General features: G+C 49.2%; 2 protein-coding genes across 9 annotated transcripts in view; one reads left to right on the top strand and one right to left on the bottom strand.

Moving 5' to 3' along the window:
* Positions 1-15,623, bottom strand: part of LOC124310854 (tyrosine-protein phosphatase 99A-like) — a 691,797-nt gene that overhangs the window by 166,262 nt on the left and 509,912 nt on the right. The gene's annotated exons all lie outside the window — the stretch shown is intronic.
* LOC124310830 (serine-rich adhesin for platelets-like) overlaps positions 3,455-15,623 on the top strand; it is a 30,609-nt gene continuing 18,440 nt past the window's right edge. For 2 of the 8 annotated variants that reach the window (XM_046774883.1, XM_046774882.1), the window contains exons 1-5: positions 3,456-3,609; positions 8,783-11,918; positions 12,921-13,485; positions 13,636-13,751; positions 13,908-13,978. In XM_046774883.1, the coding sequence (XP_046630839.1) occupies positions 8,969-11,918; positions 12,921-13,485; positions 13,636-13,751; positions 13,908-13,978 (3,702 nt within the window). In that variant the 5' untranslated portion in view covers positions 3,456-3,609; positions 8,783-8,968. Of the gene's footprint in view, positions 3,610-8,782; positions 11,919-12,920; positions 13,486-13,635; positions 13,752-13,907; positions 13,979-15,623 lie in introns of all 8 variants that reach the window. The other 6 variants (XM_046774885.1, XM_046774887.1, XM_046774884.1 and 3 more) reach the window with 5 other exon arrangements.

Below are 15,623 nucleotides of genomic sequence, written 5' to 3'. Positions count from 1 at the left end.
TGATCGAGTTGAGACTTACCCGTAACGCTAAGTAGAGACATAGCTAATGCGACGAGACCGATGGTTCTGACTAGTTCCAGACCGTGGGTTCGCCATGGACACGTCTAATTTCGTTCAAGTTGTTTTTTTGTGTGTCTTTGAATTGATTTGGTTGTGGTCCGTTTTCAAGATATTCCACCACCAACTAAATAAATAGAGGAGAGAGAGATTCGAAGAAAGGCTATACACCGATGCGTGTGGTGGCGTGCCAAGTGCAATCCGACAACACGGTGGAATAATAAAAGAGAAGATATTTTTATTTCTTCTTTTATTTTCTTTCTACTTTTTCTTCTCCAAATTCACTTCACACAGCACACACAACACTGGAGAAAACTTCACGATCACGCACGGCAGCGGCGGTGGTGGCGGGACTGAAAGTTGGGCAACACGGACGTCGTCACCGCGTCCGAAAAAAAACACGACGCGTCGAGACTGATTGGTTTGGCGGTTATTTTTTTATTTATTTCACGGGCAAAAGAGTTTGGCTCTTCTTCTTCTTTATTTCCTGCATGTCGGACGCTTCTTCTGATTGTACCTCCTGTGCATGTCTAGATATTCGCGTCGCACCTCTGCGGCTGGCCCAGCAACCTTTTTTTGAACGATTGGCGCGGGTATCCCTGCGGGACTGACTCGTCGTCAAGGAGAGTAAGCCGACTCCTGCCTAGGCCGTGAGTGCTAGCAGAAAAACAGCTGGAAAAACCTGGGCGATGCGCACGTTTTATTATCGAAAAAACCTGCCGAGTATCTAACGATCGGCGTCTGTGTTGACACGTTTCTCTTAGCTCTTAAAAACGAACCCGTGTCGAACGAACGGGTAATCAAACAGTGTGACTCATAACACAGGAGCCAGTGCTACACCGACGCACACACACAAATGGCCTCCCCCAGAAGAAAACTGGGGAATGATGAAAGATAAAAACAAAACCCCCCAAAAAAGGGGTTTGAACGTTAGTCCCGGTGTCTGTGCTGCTGCTGCTTGTTCAGGAGCCAGGAAGTAAACACACACACGCACACACAGATGCACCAGCACCACCAGGACACAGCACACACACTACTGTCTCACAGGGACACACACTGGCGCACTGTGGCAATTCTGGCAGCGGCAGATAGGGTCTGGTCTGACGTCGCGCACGATCGGGTCCAGCGCTGCCAGTTCTTCTTCCAGGCACCACTTTTTCTGAGATCCCGCGCTGCACGTCTCTCGGCCGGCCTTATTGGTAGTCGGAGCGGGTTATCATCAATGTTATGCATGTGTGTGTGTGTGTGTGGGGTGTTTTCTTAACTTTCTAGGATCTTGGCTCCTTCCAGGAGAATGGATGGTCTCTCCTCCTGGATGTGTGTGTGTGGCCCAAGTTGCTTGGGCCCACCAATAAGGCCCCAAGAAATGTCCAGGGTAATAATCTAACCCGAGTAGGAGCAGTGGAGTAGAGTAGTAGCGTAGTACGGCTCCTTGTTTTCTGACTAGGCGATCGCCCAAGGTCGGATCGGCTCCTATATTGCCACCCTCTTCCGCCTCCCCCCCTCCCCAGCTCTTCTTCCTCTTTGGTAGACCTCCCCTTTTATCGACCCCACACTGACGGGGAGATGTGTGTCGTCAGAAACTGGCAGCTCGTTCATCGGGGCCCAGGATCGAAACCTCGCTCCCAACAATTCCGACCATCAGAGCAGTTGGGGGGCAGCTCCTTTTTTTTTTTTCTCTTATTTCCTTAAAATATTCGCCCCGCGTGTTGGTGGTGCCGCTCTTCTACTCGATCCGAGCCCTTTTTCACGCCGTGACCTCCAGCTGTCGCCATCTACGAACGGCTACACTCAACCGACGGGGGAGAATAACACTGTAGGGGAACAACAACCAACAACCAATAAAATAAAAACAACAAAAACGAATGAATCACGCTGCATCGATAATATCACGACAGGTAAAATTGGCGATTTCGAGTTGAATCGGAGAAACGGATGAAAACGGAAGAGCACATCGACGTCGAAGATATGGCACTCTCTTTTTGACCAGACGGGAAGGTGGTAGCAGACTAAAAACACACAAACTGTTTGACGGAGTTTACACATCCGTCTCTGGACTATACTTCATCCTCACGCTGTTTTGAATTCGAAATTTTCTGAGATTGAAATGACCCAGTCACTGGCCAACCCCCAAACGAATTTCAATTGTTTTCCAGTTGGCCTTCCACACGGACAGCACAACTGACTTTGGAACAGCTAAACGGAATGAAAGGCAACGACGATGGCGACGATTGAGCGAACTATACAATAGGAACGGAGCGGCGCCGACGCCTTCTAGTGGACGACGTCGCGGTGCTGAACACAATTGCACGCGACGCCCAAACAAGCCGACGAGTGGCGCCGCCGTCGATTTACCACCACATCGACGACTGACCCGATATTAGGACTTATCCGTTTCCTTTTCTTCTTTTGATTTCAATTCAATTCTCTTTTCTTCCTCTTCATTGAATGATATTACGTATAGGCCGACATGTTTCTATGCAATTCCAATTTTTCCGATGGGGAGGGGGGGGGGGAGGATTAGGCCTATTCAATAAGCACTTAGAGCATCGCCATAGGCAACTCTATAAGTTTCATTTCGGGACTCATAGAGCGCCCAGAGAGAAAGAGAGAGAGAGAGAGAAGTTATATACACCATTATTGATTGGCGAATAGGGCGGACGGGGTGGAGTTGGTGGGGTGGGGGAGAAGAAAATGTGAAGAGGGTGGAGAAAGGGGGGGGGAGGAGGAGATTGGATGAGCCTGGTAGACACGCAACGCTGGGGAGTATATATACGTGTGTGTACACGCAATAGCCGACAATCTATCGTCCATAGAAGCCCGACTGATGACGTCAGTAATATTTCATGTAGGGCCTAACTCCGTGAGAGAGACAATATACACACACATCCAAATCGCTTTTTGTGTGTTTGTGTGTGTGTTTTTCCACCTCTCCTGCCGATCAAAAAAGAACGAAAGGGATTTCCAGTTCTATCAATGTCGTGACGTTTTATCAAGTATATGCGACGACACGCAAATAATCGGCCAAATTCACTCGCCATCTTTTAGTTAGGATTTGTTTTTTGTTTTTTTTTGTTTTAGATTTAATGTTTATTATTGAAAGCTGTACAACAACTAACTGGGCCTGTTTTACTATATAAATTTTGCCTGGATAAATAGACAAAGAAACGCGCATTGACGTCATCGACGTCAGAAATTGAATTGGAAATGTTTACGTGGCAATGAATAAACGAAATACAAAACCCATTTCAGTGTTTTTTATTTTCTGTTCGACAAATAAAAATATATATCCAGGAAATTGTATTCACAAAGAGGAACTAGGTTTTATTATTAGCCGCCTAAAGGATATTTTTGTTCTTTCTTGGGCGTGCGCAAGAGATTGTGCGCCCGAATTTCACGTGGTTAGAGCCACTGCATAGGCATTGGTCTCGTTGAATGTCAGAAAAATCAGTCAGCTGCGCTGTGCTCGAGAACGTCTCTAAGAGTTTTCAGGCCAAAAATAAGGGATTTTGTTGTCACTAATCACGACTGCGATCATCTCGACTCCGAAAGGTAATTGTCGTTCGAGTTTGTTCATTCAAATAACTGTTAAATGTGTTTTAATCGCCATTGGAGCAGCTCCCCTTCCCCAATTCCCAACCATGTTGTGTGTATTGTCTACGCTTGGCAGAGTCGAAACAACTGCCGACAGTCTCTTATTGATAAATCAATACCGGCACTTTTAACCCTACGCCTCGGTTGCAAGTGATTTGCCCTTATAATCGCTGGGAAATCTGTATCAATTCCCTTTGCTCAACTTTGCTCCCCATCCACAGCAGGACAAACTCTTTCCGACCAATGCTGGCAGTGAAATTCAACGTTCAACTTGCCAAGAATGTCCTGCCACAAAACTCTTGTTTGACTTTACCCACTTTGAATTGGGCTGCCACTTTTTTTCTTTCAACGCAGACCCAATGCGAAATGCAAAAGCCCCAAAAGTCCATGACCACATCAGGTCTGTTTTCGTGCACCCCACTGACAGTGCAAGTTCGATTAATCTCCAGGTGGCTTCAGATGTAAAGAGACACACCCCAATGCCAAGTCTTTCCTCCCCCCTCCTCTTTTGCACGCCAACGGCTCGGCCTAATTGCAGTCTCATTCTGCCGTCCAACACAAATTGGTGTTTAGGATCAGATTGGGAAACAACGATCCTGTATGGAGCAGAGCAAAACTCGGTGGCAGAATCGAGATGGTGTCAGCACGTCACGGATTACCACCGCAAGTGATTGGGATTTTGGGGACAGGCCAACGATCCAGTTTGACGCCACTAAGACACTTTATAGGCCACCACCTATCCAAAATAATAATAATAAACAAAACAGGACTATTTTTCCAGGCTATTTGGTTTTCCAAAAAAAGAAAGACCTTTTTTTTTTTACTTCCAGCCAATGTACGTTTTATATTGTGGTCGCCACATCGTTGCCCCGTTTCACTTCTTTGCCTCGAAGGTTTCATAGTACCTTCTCTCCCTCTCCTTCCGGAAGTAGTTATCGATCGGGTATTTTTTTCGTGCTGTTGCTAACGAATTTGATCCCGATGCCACCATTTTTGTTGGAAGCCATCCCTTGATAACTTTTTTTTTCTTTTTCGTTGTGACCATCTGGACTTGGACTGTCCCAACTTTTTTTTCCCTCCAGTCCCGGCCACAAAAGAAGGTGGTGGTAGTTCCCTAAATGGCAGGATGAAAAAGCGTCGTAAACCTTTGGGGTCTGAAATCCGATCCTTCCTTGTTGTTGTGTTCCCCCCTCTCATTTTGATAGGCAACAACAAGATGAGTCGGTCCGCGTGAAACGTTGTATTTAAAGAAAAGAAGAAAACTTCTTTATTTTTTCCCCCTTTCTTTTGAGGTTTCGAGTTCCCCCACCACTGGTGCAGCTTTGCATAACATTGCGTTTCAGTTCAGGCGACAAAAAGAACATCTGAAAAAGTTTGTGGCTTTTTTTTAATGTAAACATTCTCCCCAGGTGAGACTTACACATGTATATTTGTGTTTGTATCCCGTTGGGGCGGAATGACTTGATGCTCGGTCAAAGTTTCTTCTTTTCTCTTGTGTCTGTGTGTGTGTGGTTATTTCTATTGTTTTCCTAGTCCTTAAATGGCCGTATCTCTCCCAATGTATGTACGTATGAGCGTGTGTTATCTTTTTGGTTGGCGGACATCCAGCCGGGGCATCCATCGTTCTCCGCCCCCGTATTCAACTTGTCCATTTTCATAACTTTTGGGCCGGACCAACCCAACACCGAATGAAAGGTTCGCTCCATCATAACTCTACGGGCGGGATCTGCCGAGTTCCCGTAGCGGCTCTGATGGAGACAAACTCCAGGTGATCTTGTTGGCGTTCCCATAGAGAAATTCTCGGGGCTGATATTTATCGTTATGCGGTCCCCTTTTTTATCCCCTCGAGTGGGAGAGGAACGAGTGAGAGCAAATAATCAAAAGTGGCAGAGTTTCCGAGATACTTTTAGCGTTCGCGGTGTAGTAGTAGTAGTAATAATAGTAGTATATATCTTGCGCAGCTCACCGGTAATGTAATTGCAAATGTCGACGCCGTCGGAGCAAACCCGTAGCTCACATCGATCCGCTCTCCATTCACAAGCGGATGCTGGAAGCGTCGGGATCGTCGTCCGCAATAAAGAGAGAGAAAGACGGTTTTCTTTTTCTCTCTCTTCTCGCATGGGCAAAGAAGAAGTTTTTTTTTTCCCAACCGATGACGAAAAAGATTTCTGGCTGATTATTCTCTAGTGTCCCACAGTCTCAGTCCCAACCCGTACAAGATGGTGCAGGACACATTCGATCCGTCTGCTGCCCTTTTTTTCTTTGGGTTGGGGGTTATTATTCTGTCGAGTGATGGCCATTGAGCGGAATGCTCCCTCCCCGCCATCCAAACGTTGTTTGAAATTGCCCCCACAACCTCCCAAAAAGGAGAAGAAGAAGAAAAGTTTTTCTGTTATTTGTTGTTGGCTTTTCCATTCTTGCGTCTTCTTAACCGATGGTGACACAACCCGGCCGCTGGAAACGGGATTTTTTTGATGGGCGCCATTCTTTCATCCTTTGGGATGGTGGGTGGATGGGGGGTTATATTGTCCCGCCACTGCTGCTGCTGCTGCATGGGCTAGCAAGAGATTCGTTCAGGCTTTTTATATATATATATGATACTTGAAAAGGCCCGTACAGCACTCTCTAATGCTGAGGTCCAAGGTCCCGTGGGTCGACTGGGTTGTGTCCCGTCCGCTGGGTGTGATGATACCAACATGGGAAAATAATGGGCCGGCAAAAAAGGCCGTACAGACATAATATACTATTCGGCTCGGGAAGAGAGTAACGTGCGATGATACACTGCATACAACCGACTACTATGTGTGTGTGCTTTGTTTCTAATATGGGGAGAAAAGACAACGACGAAGAACAGGCAAATGCCGTTGTCATAGAAACTATAGACAAGCCGCCCAGTTGAACGTGGCGCAGATGCGGCCCGTCATTTGTTTCCGTTCCTCGCTCCGCTGGATGATATTCATTTTCTCACTCAACAAAATACGACGACGACGACGACTGCGGCCTCATCGGCGGACGGTTTGCCGATTTGGGACACACATCGATCCTCCTTTTTTCTTCTTCTTCCTCATCTTCTCCCTTTTGAGATAAACCCTTTTATTTTCTCTCTTCTTCTTCTTCTTCTTCTAACCATTCCACTGCACACGCTCCTTGGCGTTCCGGCTGCTAATGACTAGGATCCATCCTCCCACCACCAAGTCGAAAGGTGTAGGCAAAAATCTGGAGCATAGGCGGGAAGGATTAAAGAACGAGTGACACAAAAGAGATTGGAACGAGGCCAGCAGACAGAAGGGAAAAGATTTCCGTGGCGGCCAAGCGAACGGAACGCAGAGAGTTGCTGCTGGACCGGTTACCAGCGTGAAACTCGTACCATGAGAGAAAGAAGGATCGTTAGGAAGTGCCGTTCAGAATCGATAGAGGGCAGTCCTGCAACACACAACAAGTATCCTTTTTTTCCCCCGTTGGAAATCGATCGACTTTGGTGCGGCGGCGGGTTCCCGGACCCATCCGGCGCTTGCGCATCAATCTATTCCTTCCATTCCTGTTCTCTCTCTCTCTCTCTCTCTCTCTCTCTCTCTCTCTCTCTCTCTCCTTCTCTTTCCCTTCTTTTCCTTCCTTCCTTCCTTTTTGGCCGTTGTTAGAAGACATTTATACGGGGATTGAGTCTAGTCGAGACGGCCAAAGTGGTTGCAGCGGTCTGGCATTGACGTCGTCGTTGTCGTCGTCGATGTTGATAGATGGTTGTTGTTCGCTCGCGACACAACCTCTTCTACTTCTTCGTTTTTTCCGTCAACTCCTCCAAGCTCCTCGTGACGCTCCTGAATCGTTAATTGTCGTCGAAAGTTTGCTCGTTTCTTTTTCTGATTTCAGTTCCCTTTTTCTTTTCAAATCGTTATTATCGGGTGAGTGAAATCATTTCCGTTTTATTTGTTTCATAATTTTTCTTGTCTCCCGTCCAATTTGTTTAGCTCCTTTTTTTCCGTTTGATTTTCCGGTGCATTTCAATCGAGTGAGGGGGTTTCATCCAGTGCACAACATGACGTAACGACCTTCTCTTTCCGTCCTCCCTCCCCCCACTCATTGTTGTACTCGTTGCTGCCTCCCACATCTGTCGTTAATTATTCCTCTCGAGCACTCGTTGCTTGTGCGATTCGTTCAAAATTTCATCCATTGTTGGGGATGCATGTGTGCAGACACTGGGCGCGGGGAGAAGGGTCCATGGGAAAATTCCATTCGACAGGCGAGTCAAGATTATGAAGGAGAGAGAAAATTGCCGCAGTGGCGATGTTTCACTGAATGGTCGAAAGTTTGATATAAAAAAAAAGGAAACAAGACACACACACATAGTGGCTCACTCACGAAACTCTCTGCCGTGTAGAAACGGTTGCTAGGTGACCTATTGCCCCGCTCGTCACATTTTCTCTTTTTATATTCCTTTGGCATTCCCGTTGATAGTCATATGTGGCGTGCCGTAGAGTTGGCACTCGTTGTCGACCAATTGCCAGATGGAGTCAACCGAGGAGCTCTAGGAGCGCCCAGTTGTCATCAGCAGCTAGGCGCATTCGAGCCCCGGCACTCGGGGGTAGGGCACCATGATCCTGATGTGGGAGGAGTCGGTGGGATCTATGCGATAGGCATCTGTGTCGTGACAATAGCATCTCGTTAATGAAGCCCACGAATTATTCCAAACTTTGGGTCCTGCTGCTGCTGCTATACTGGCCTGGCAAACATTCTCCGCTCAAAGATGTTGAGCAAAGATCCTCGAACCTACTCACCCCCCTATCTTTTTGAAGGAAATAGGAGTGGCAGTAGTGGCAGTCCTTAAAGGTTTAGGCGATTAGACGATTACGGTTGAACGCCTCCGTCTAACTCTCGGGCTAACTCTCCTGGATCTGAAAACTTGCTACTCGCAGTCCCTACATTATACAGTTGCCTTGACGTCGAGTTTTTGAAATGAACACCCGGATATTTGCTCTCAATTCCATGTATTCGAGTTACTTTTGATGTTCCACCTTTTGTTTTCCGAAAAGGCGAAAACTAACAATTTCTTCTTTTTTTTAAAAAAATGATGGCTCAAATGTTTTAACACGAAATTTCTTTCTTTTCTCTTTCGACTTTCATTCCATCGTGTCAGTGTGTTTTTTTTTTAAATCTTCAAATCAACCCGCATAACTTGTGTGTGTGTGTGACTGAAAACTGTTGATTGGTCGAAAAAATCGTTTGAGCGGTTCTCCACGAAAAAGCCAAGGAAAAAAAGGGAAGCCCGAAAACCGGCCGCAAACTGGGCGAATTAGCGTGCCATGTGCCACTTGGATCGACCATGGCCGCCGACCATCACATTCAGCAGCATCAACCGCATCACCAGACGCAACATCACCAGCAACAACACCACCAACAACCCACAACAACAACATCGTCGTCAGCCGCTCGACGTGATGACAGTCTGGAACGCTTGTTCCCTCGCTGCCGCCTCCGCTCGCCGCCCGTCGACACGGCCGTTCTCATCGATCTGAGCGACGACAGTCACGTCGTGCAAACGAGCGGCGCTCCTCTGCCGCTCGCCCTCCACTCGCTGGCCCGATCGACGCCCATCACTCATCCGGACGACGGACACTCTGACAGCGATGCGTCGCCACTCCGCCGGCCACCCTCACTCAAGCTGAACGTCGCTGGCATCCCTGGCGGCCAGCAGCAGGGACTGCAACAGCGTCGCTACTGCCCGTCGGTCAAGTACAGGACGGAGAGTGCGGAATTGCGTCGCTCCAAGCTCCTGCGCCGGCCGCGGACCGTCGACCACGGCAACACGTGGAATCTCTACGGCGACGTCTATGGCGGCGGCTACGAGCCCAGCTCGGACTCTGAGGACAACGACAGCGACAATTTTGGTTTCCCGTCGGGCGGCAAGTCCGCTGCCGCACCGCCGGCTCCCTCCTCGTCCAGCTCGTCGTCCAGTTTGAGGAAATCGAATTCGCCGGCCGTCCGCACCAGCGCCTCTGAATCTCACATCGCCGGCCACTGGAAGAAAGGCGGCCACAATGGGCACGCGGACGGAGCGGCCAGCCATCAGCGGCACTCGCGTCGTCGTGGCGTCAAGGAAATCTACGACCTGACGCCTACCCGATTGGATTTGGGTTCGCCATCAGCAGGATCGGCTTCCGGCGGTGGCGGCGGAGGCGGCGGTGGAAGTGGAGTCATCTCCTCTCAAGTCGACCCCACCCGAATGGAAATCGCTGGCGGCCGCGAGATTGTGTCACTTTCGAGAGGCCGGACGCGGGGCTCCCAGCGGAAGCAGCAGCGCGTTCACTCGACGGTCGATCCAGCGCCGCCGATTGACAGTCCGCCAAACAACAACAACAACAACAGTACGCCTTCGAGTAGTAACCGGAGTATCAACCGCTACAGCGGCGAGGTCTACTACGAGGAGAGCGTGGGTCGTTACGGGTTCCATGTTGGCGGAGGCAACACCCTGTGGGGTAGCCAAGGGCTGGAGCCCAGCTTCAGCATTCCCAGCAACTTGAACGAGAAGCAGTACTCTTCCGGCATTCCGTCGGGAGTCGCTGGGATGGGCGACGCCACCACCGCCGCCGCCACCACCACCGCGGAGCATCGCACGCAAAACCACGGACTGAAAAGGCCGTTGTCTTGGGCTGGAGACGATCCGGTGACGGACCGTCAGCTGGAACAATTAGAAGAGCCGCAACGTCAGCAGTTGGCTAGCACTTCTAGTCAGGATCGCGAAGGAGAATCGTCGGATCGAGAAGCCAAACATTCCGTCATGGTCTCGAACGGCCTCTTGCCGGGAATCGAAGAGCCGCCACCTTGCCCGCAAGTCAAAACCATCCACGGATACTTGACGGATTTCTATCCGGAAGTGGTTGCAGTCGAGCAAAGCAGCGCCGATCCATCATCGCCGAGCCCTTTGAATCTTGACAACTACCTGTCGGAACAATTGAACCAGTTTGCCCAGCAGTCGGTTAGGAGAGAGGCCAGCGAGGTGGAAGAAGCCTCTCAACTTCTTTTATCGCAGTCGCCGCCGGCCCAGCAGCAGCAGCAACAACAACAACAGCAGCAGCAATTGACGGTAGCCACGGTAATTGGCGGGTTGACGATCGCTCAGTATGAAGGATCGCCTCGTCGTTACGGTGTCAGGGCTCATCCAGCAGCAGCAGCGGCGGCGGCGGCCATTAACTCCAACGGCCAGGATGACTACTCGGATGATTCCAACAAACCCAACGGGCCGACGATGATCATCGGTTCAGTTCCCACTCGGCCCCTAGTTCCGGGATTCCCGAGACGTGTCACCTCGAGCCCGAATCCAGCTCATCCGCAGGCCACGTTCAGTCCGTCGGCTACCAGACAGACGCTGGTGGATTTGGCTGCCGGACCTGCGGCAACGTCGACGCCTGTCGCTGCCACCCCGGAAGGCTCGTCCGCCAATCACCACATGTCTTGGCATCTGGACGAGGCCGACGACAGAGACGTCCTGCGCTCATCCAGCCGGCACCTGGATCGAGCTGACGTGATTTCTCTCAACGCCGAGACGGACCTGGGTGAGACGGAAGTCGGACTGGAGATGGGCAAGAGCCGCAATTTCACTCTCTCGCCCGAAACGACCGACTACGACGATTCCGAACTGGACATCAACAACGGCACGGAGCTCTCGGTCTCGGATATTCCGGGGATGAATGGGGGGGCCGACGCTTCCGGGCCGCGTCAAATGGAGCCGTTCGACGCTGTGGCAGGAGGCGTCGAAACGACGGGCCGTCGGCGAAGCAGCAGCAAAAGCCAAAACGGCCTCAAGGGCCAATTCAGCAGCATGCCCATTTTGGAAGACGGCCTGTCGTCCGGCCGGAGCAGCGTCGGCAGCGGCGACGACATTAGCGTCGGCAGCAGCGCCAGCGTAACGAGCGCCAGCGACACGGAAGAAGACGCCGTAACAGATCGCATCCCTCTCATGGCGGATCGCCGGATGAAACAACAACCATTGTCCGCCCTACAGCAGCAGCAACAACAACAACAGCATCCATTGCATCCGTCGGTCAATAACGGCTGCCGCAATCTGGCCGGCGCCAGTCCGCTCCAATCGTCGATCGCGGGACTTTCTGGTGCCCGTTCGACCAAGAATTCCGCTTCTTCTTCTTCTCATCATCAGCAACAACAACAACCACAACAACAATCGCAGACGATGTGGGCCAAGAAGTTGTCGGCTGCTATTTCGGATTGCGACCACCGCAATCATCAGGATTCGGCCATGATCCAGGGGTCTTTCCGTAAGTTCTCTCGACTCTTGTGTGTGTTCGGTCAGGTCGACGTTTTTCTTTTGTTTTATATCGAAATCAATTTGTTGTAATTAGTTATTTTTGTTGTTGTTGTTGTTTTTCCCCCGATTCTTTTGTTTCAGTTTGTCTCGGTTGTAATCATCTCTTTTTTTTCTTTTGAGTTGTTTGTGTTTTTTTGGTATCATTGAATCTGTTCTTCTTTTGTTTTTGTCCCTGGCGGTTCCGTTTCTGTTCATCATGTTTTGATTGACTTTGTACTCCCTCTTGGTTTGCTTTACGTTGTTGTTTTCCTTGTTATTGCAGATGATTCATTTCCTCTATTTTTTTTTGGTTGTTGTTTAAGAAAAAAGAAAAAAACGGAATCCCCTCAGTGCCTGGGATTCTATATAGTGGGCGTCGGGGTTCGTTATCCGGCTGGAGAAATAGCGGATATAATTCCGCCCTACATTTCTTTTCTTTCTTTTTTTGATTATTTGAGATGCCTTTCTGATTTGATTTGGTTACGCGCGCTTCTTATTTTTTTTTTTTCCTTTTGATTCCCACCCATTTTGTTATTTCTATTTTTATTTTTTTTTTTGGGACGTTGTCGCTTGGATTATCTTTACGCGACGGGAAGAATCTACTGACTAGGCCGGCTTGCATGGCCGACCTCAATCTCGTCCCTCGTACATCTTTTAGTTTTGACTCTCCATTTTTGTGTCATCTTATTCCCTTTTTCCTCCTCCCCCTACTCAGTTTTTTTCCGTTGATGTGATTTCGTCTTTGATTTCTTGATTAAGGTTTCTGATTATGTTGATTCGCTTAGGATCTTGGGGTAATCAATACCGGCATTTCTTGTGTCGCCCCGCTCACCACGAGTGGGATTTTCATTATTGCCGCTCGCTTCCCTCTTCCTCTTCCTTCTCCCCCTTCGATCCCGCGCCCCAAAGACACGGGATAACACTCACGCCGACACTTAATTATGATACTGTTCCACTTGGTCAAACATCACAGGAGCCAGGGATGCCACGCCTCCCCCGCCGGCCCCGCTCGCTCATCGGCCACCGGCGTCCTCTCAACACTCTTCTCTGCAGACGGCCACGACATCTCCATCGACGAGTGTGAACAACGTGAAATCGTTTTCGTCCGCCTCGGCGGTGGCCGCCGCCGTCGTCGTAGGAGCCGCTCAGAACCGCAACCACCAGAACAACAGCCACGCTAGTCCGCTGAGGCTCAGTCCAGGCCCGGATACGCCTTCCATTACTTCCGGCGGCGCCGGCGGAAGCAGTAGCAGCAGCAGCAGTAGTAGCAGCAGCAGCAGTAGTGGTGGTGGGGGTGGCAGTTGTAGTAGTGGAGTCGGTTCGACTGCCGGCAAAATGCAGAACATTGGCAACAGCAGCAGCAGCAATCAACAGACTAAAATGGGTGGGCCATCGCCGGGCGATTTGAGTCTGCACGAACTGGGCGAAGCGCTGGATCACGGATCGCGGATGAGAAAGGCCAGTTCCATGCCACCTCAGGCTGCCATTGGTTCAATACAATCCCCCGTTTCTCATTCGCCGCCCGTCTGGGTCCCCAGGTAGGCAACATCCAATGTATGCAACAATAACGATCCGTACCCGACCACCCCACCCCGCCCTTCCCCCCCCCCTCCTTGTCGTCGCGTTCGGAATTAAATTCCGTCCCTGTACACCTGATGATAACCGAGATTGTTGTGTTGAAATTCCAGGCAGAGTAGCGACTACTGGGTCAAAACGTCACCGTCGTCGACATCTCCGAGGTCGAGCAGATGCAAAGTGGGCGGATCCGGATCGGGAATGCATCCGGACGGAAGCAAAATCAACGGTAAAGAATGATAAATAATATGTGCATCCCCCTCGGCATCCTTTTGCTCTCGAAAACGACAAAACGTCAATCCTAAGAAAGGAATTCAATTTGTCAAATTTGTTTGATGTGTATTTTTATTATTTTTCCTTGAAATATTCAAATTGACGGACGTAGACGACGACGACGAACGGGAAACGGACCAGCTGCTGCGCGATCCTGACGACCAGGGCTTCTTCGACGAGCACGTAAGTTCTTATTTCTTTTCTCTTCTCTTTTCTTTTTTTGTCGGGGGAGAAATGGTAGCCTTTCATCGCCCCTCATCCCCTATCCCTTGTGACAACAATATTCCATTGTATATATGATCCATCCATCCATTCGGCAGCTCCTTGGCTCTCCCATTTTTTCCCTCCCTTTTCTTTACTTGTGCGTCCGGAAGAGACTAGGAGCTAGAAGAAGGGCGAAGGGTCTTTCTCCGTTCGTAAGAAACAGATTTGCTCCTCGGCCGATGATCCATTATGACGTCAAAGAGCATGTGAACTTCTCATCCGACTCTTCCATCCAACCAAATGTCTTGTCGAAATCTTTTCTTCTCTCTGGCTCCTTTTTCTTTATATTTAAAATGTATGTACATGATTTTTACCCGGTATACGACCCGTCCATATCGGCTCCTTAAAATGAAGAAAAATGGTATACAGAATACGAGGGGAGGAGGGAGGATCTTTTCTATTGCTTCTCGCCGGCTGCCAAAAGACGCCCTGGTAATCCTTCGGCTAGGAGCGAACCCAAGGAAAGAGGAGAGGGAGCAACCTTATTTTTTCTTCTTTATCTCGTATCCATCCAGCGACAGACTCCTTCTTTATGGATGGGAAGATCCAGGAGATCAAATAAGGAATCAACCTGGGCTTCACTCTTTCTTTCCTTTCGATATCTCGTCTGCTTTTAACCGACGTGTTTCCCAACTGTCTCCTGTTGACGCTAAGGATCGTGTCCCGCAGCGTCGGCTTCCATCTCCGTTCGGGTCCCAATTCCCTCGGAGGACAACAACTTTTTTGGATTTTATTTCATTTTGAAATATCGATTCGCCCTCGGTGAAATCCCACAACCAAGGTCAAGAAAAAGAAAGACGAGATAAGAGGCTAGTAGAAAGGTTGCGGTTACACTGGGAAAGTAGAGGAGCCATAAGGAGGAGGAGTTGGCAGGGGGGGGTGGAGTTTTCAATATCTTGTTCAAACTTTTAACCGCCTCCCAAGACAGAGTCGCTAAGTCGATGAATAGTAGTACTCAAATTCTTTCCACGACTGGTGGTGGTGGTGGTGGAGTTGGTTTCATATTAAAATTGTTCCGAGTTCCTTTTTCTTTCTTTTTTCTATTTCATTGTTGCCGACCGGATTCTTCCTCCCTCATTTTTATCATGACGAAGCTAATCATTTCCCTTTTTTATTTTATTTTTGGCTCCCCTTTCAATCTTCCTCCTCCCTTTTATTTTTTTTATTTATTCAAATCCGATATATGTATGTTTCTACATGTTTATCGCTTCTTGCACGTTCGGTTTCAATGGGCGTGAACAAATCACGTTGAAGACGTTCAGCTCCTATCGCTGAAAAAAAGGAGCCTCCCAGTCTTTTTGATTCCTTTGTTTCCTATTTATGTGCTCCTCTTTTTTCTTTTCATCCGACAGCAAATGCGCACCAAATTTAGGAGCTCGACTTGCGCTTCCACCCACTCCCTGCCCCTTTTCTTCTCTTTTTTTCGTTTCCTTTTCTCGGCCCCACCCTTCGATTTATTGCAAGACGGCCGGATTTAGAGATTGATCCGCGCGGCAGGTTCTGGATCATAAAATCCGTGTGTCTCTCTCTTTCTTTCTTTCTCTCTCTCTCCATGTTCGCCGGG

The sequence above is a fragment of the Daphnia pulicaria genome, chromosome 8 (assembly GCF_021234035.1).
Source record: "Daphnia pulicaria isolate SC F1-1A chromosome 8, SC_F0-13Bv2, whole genome shotgun sequence".
NCBI lineage: Eukaryota > Metazoa > Arthropoda > Branchiopoda > Diplostraca > Daphniidae > Daphnia > Daphnia pulicaria.
This window is presented reverse-complemented; position numbering and strand designations above follow the sequence as displayed.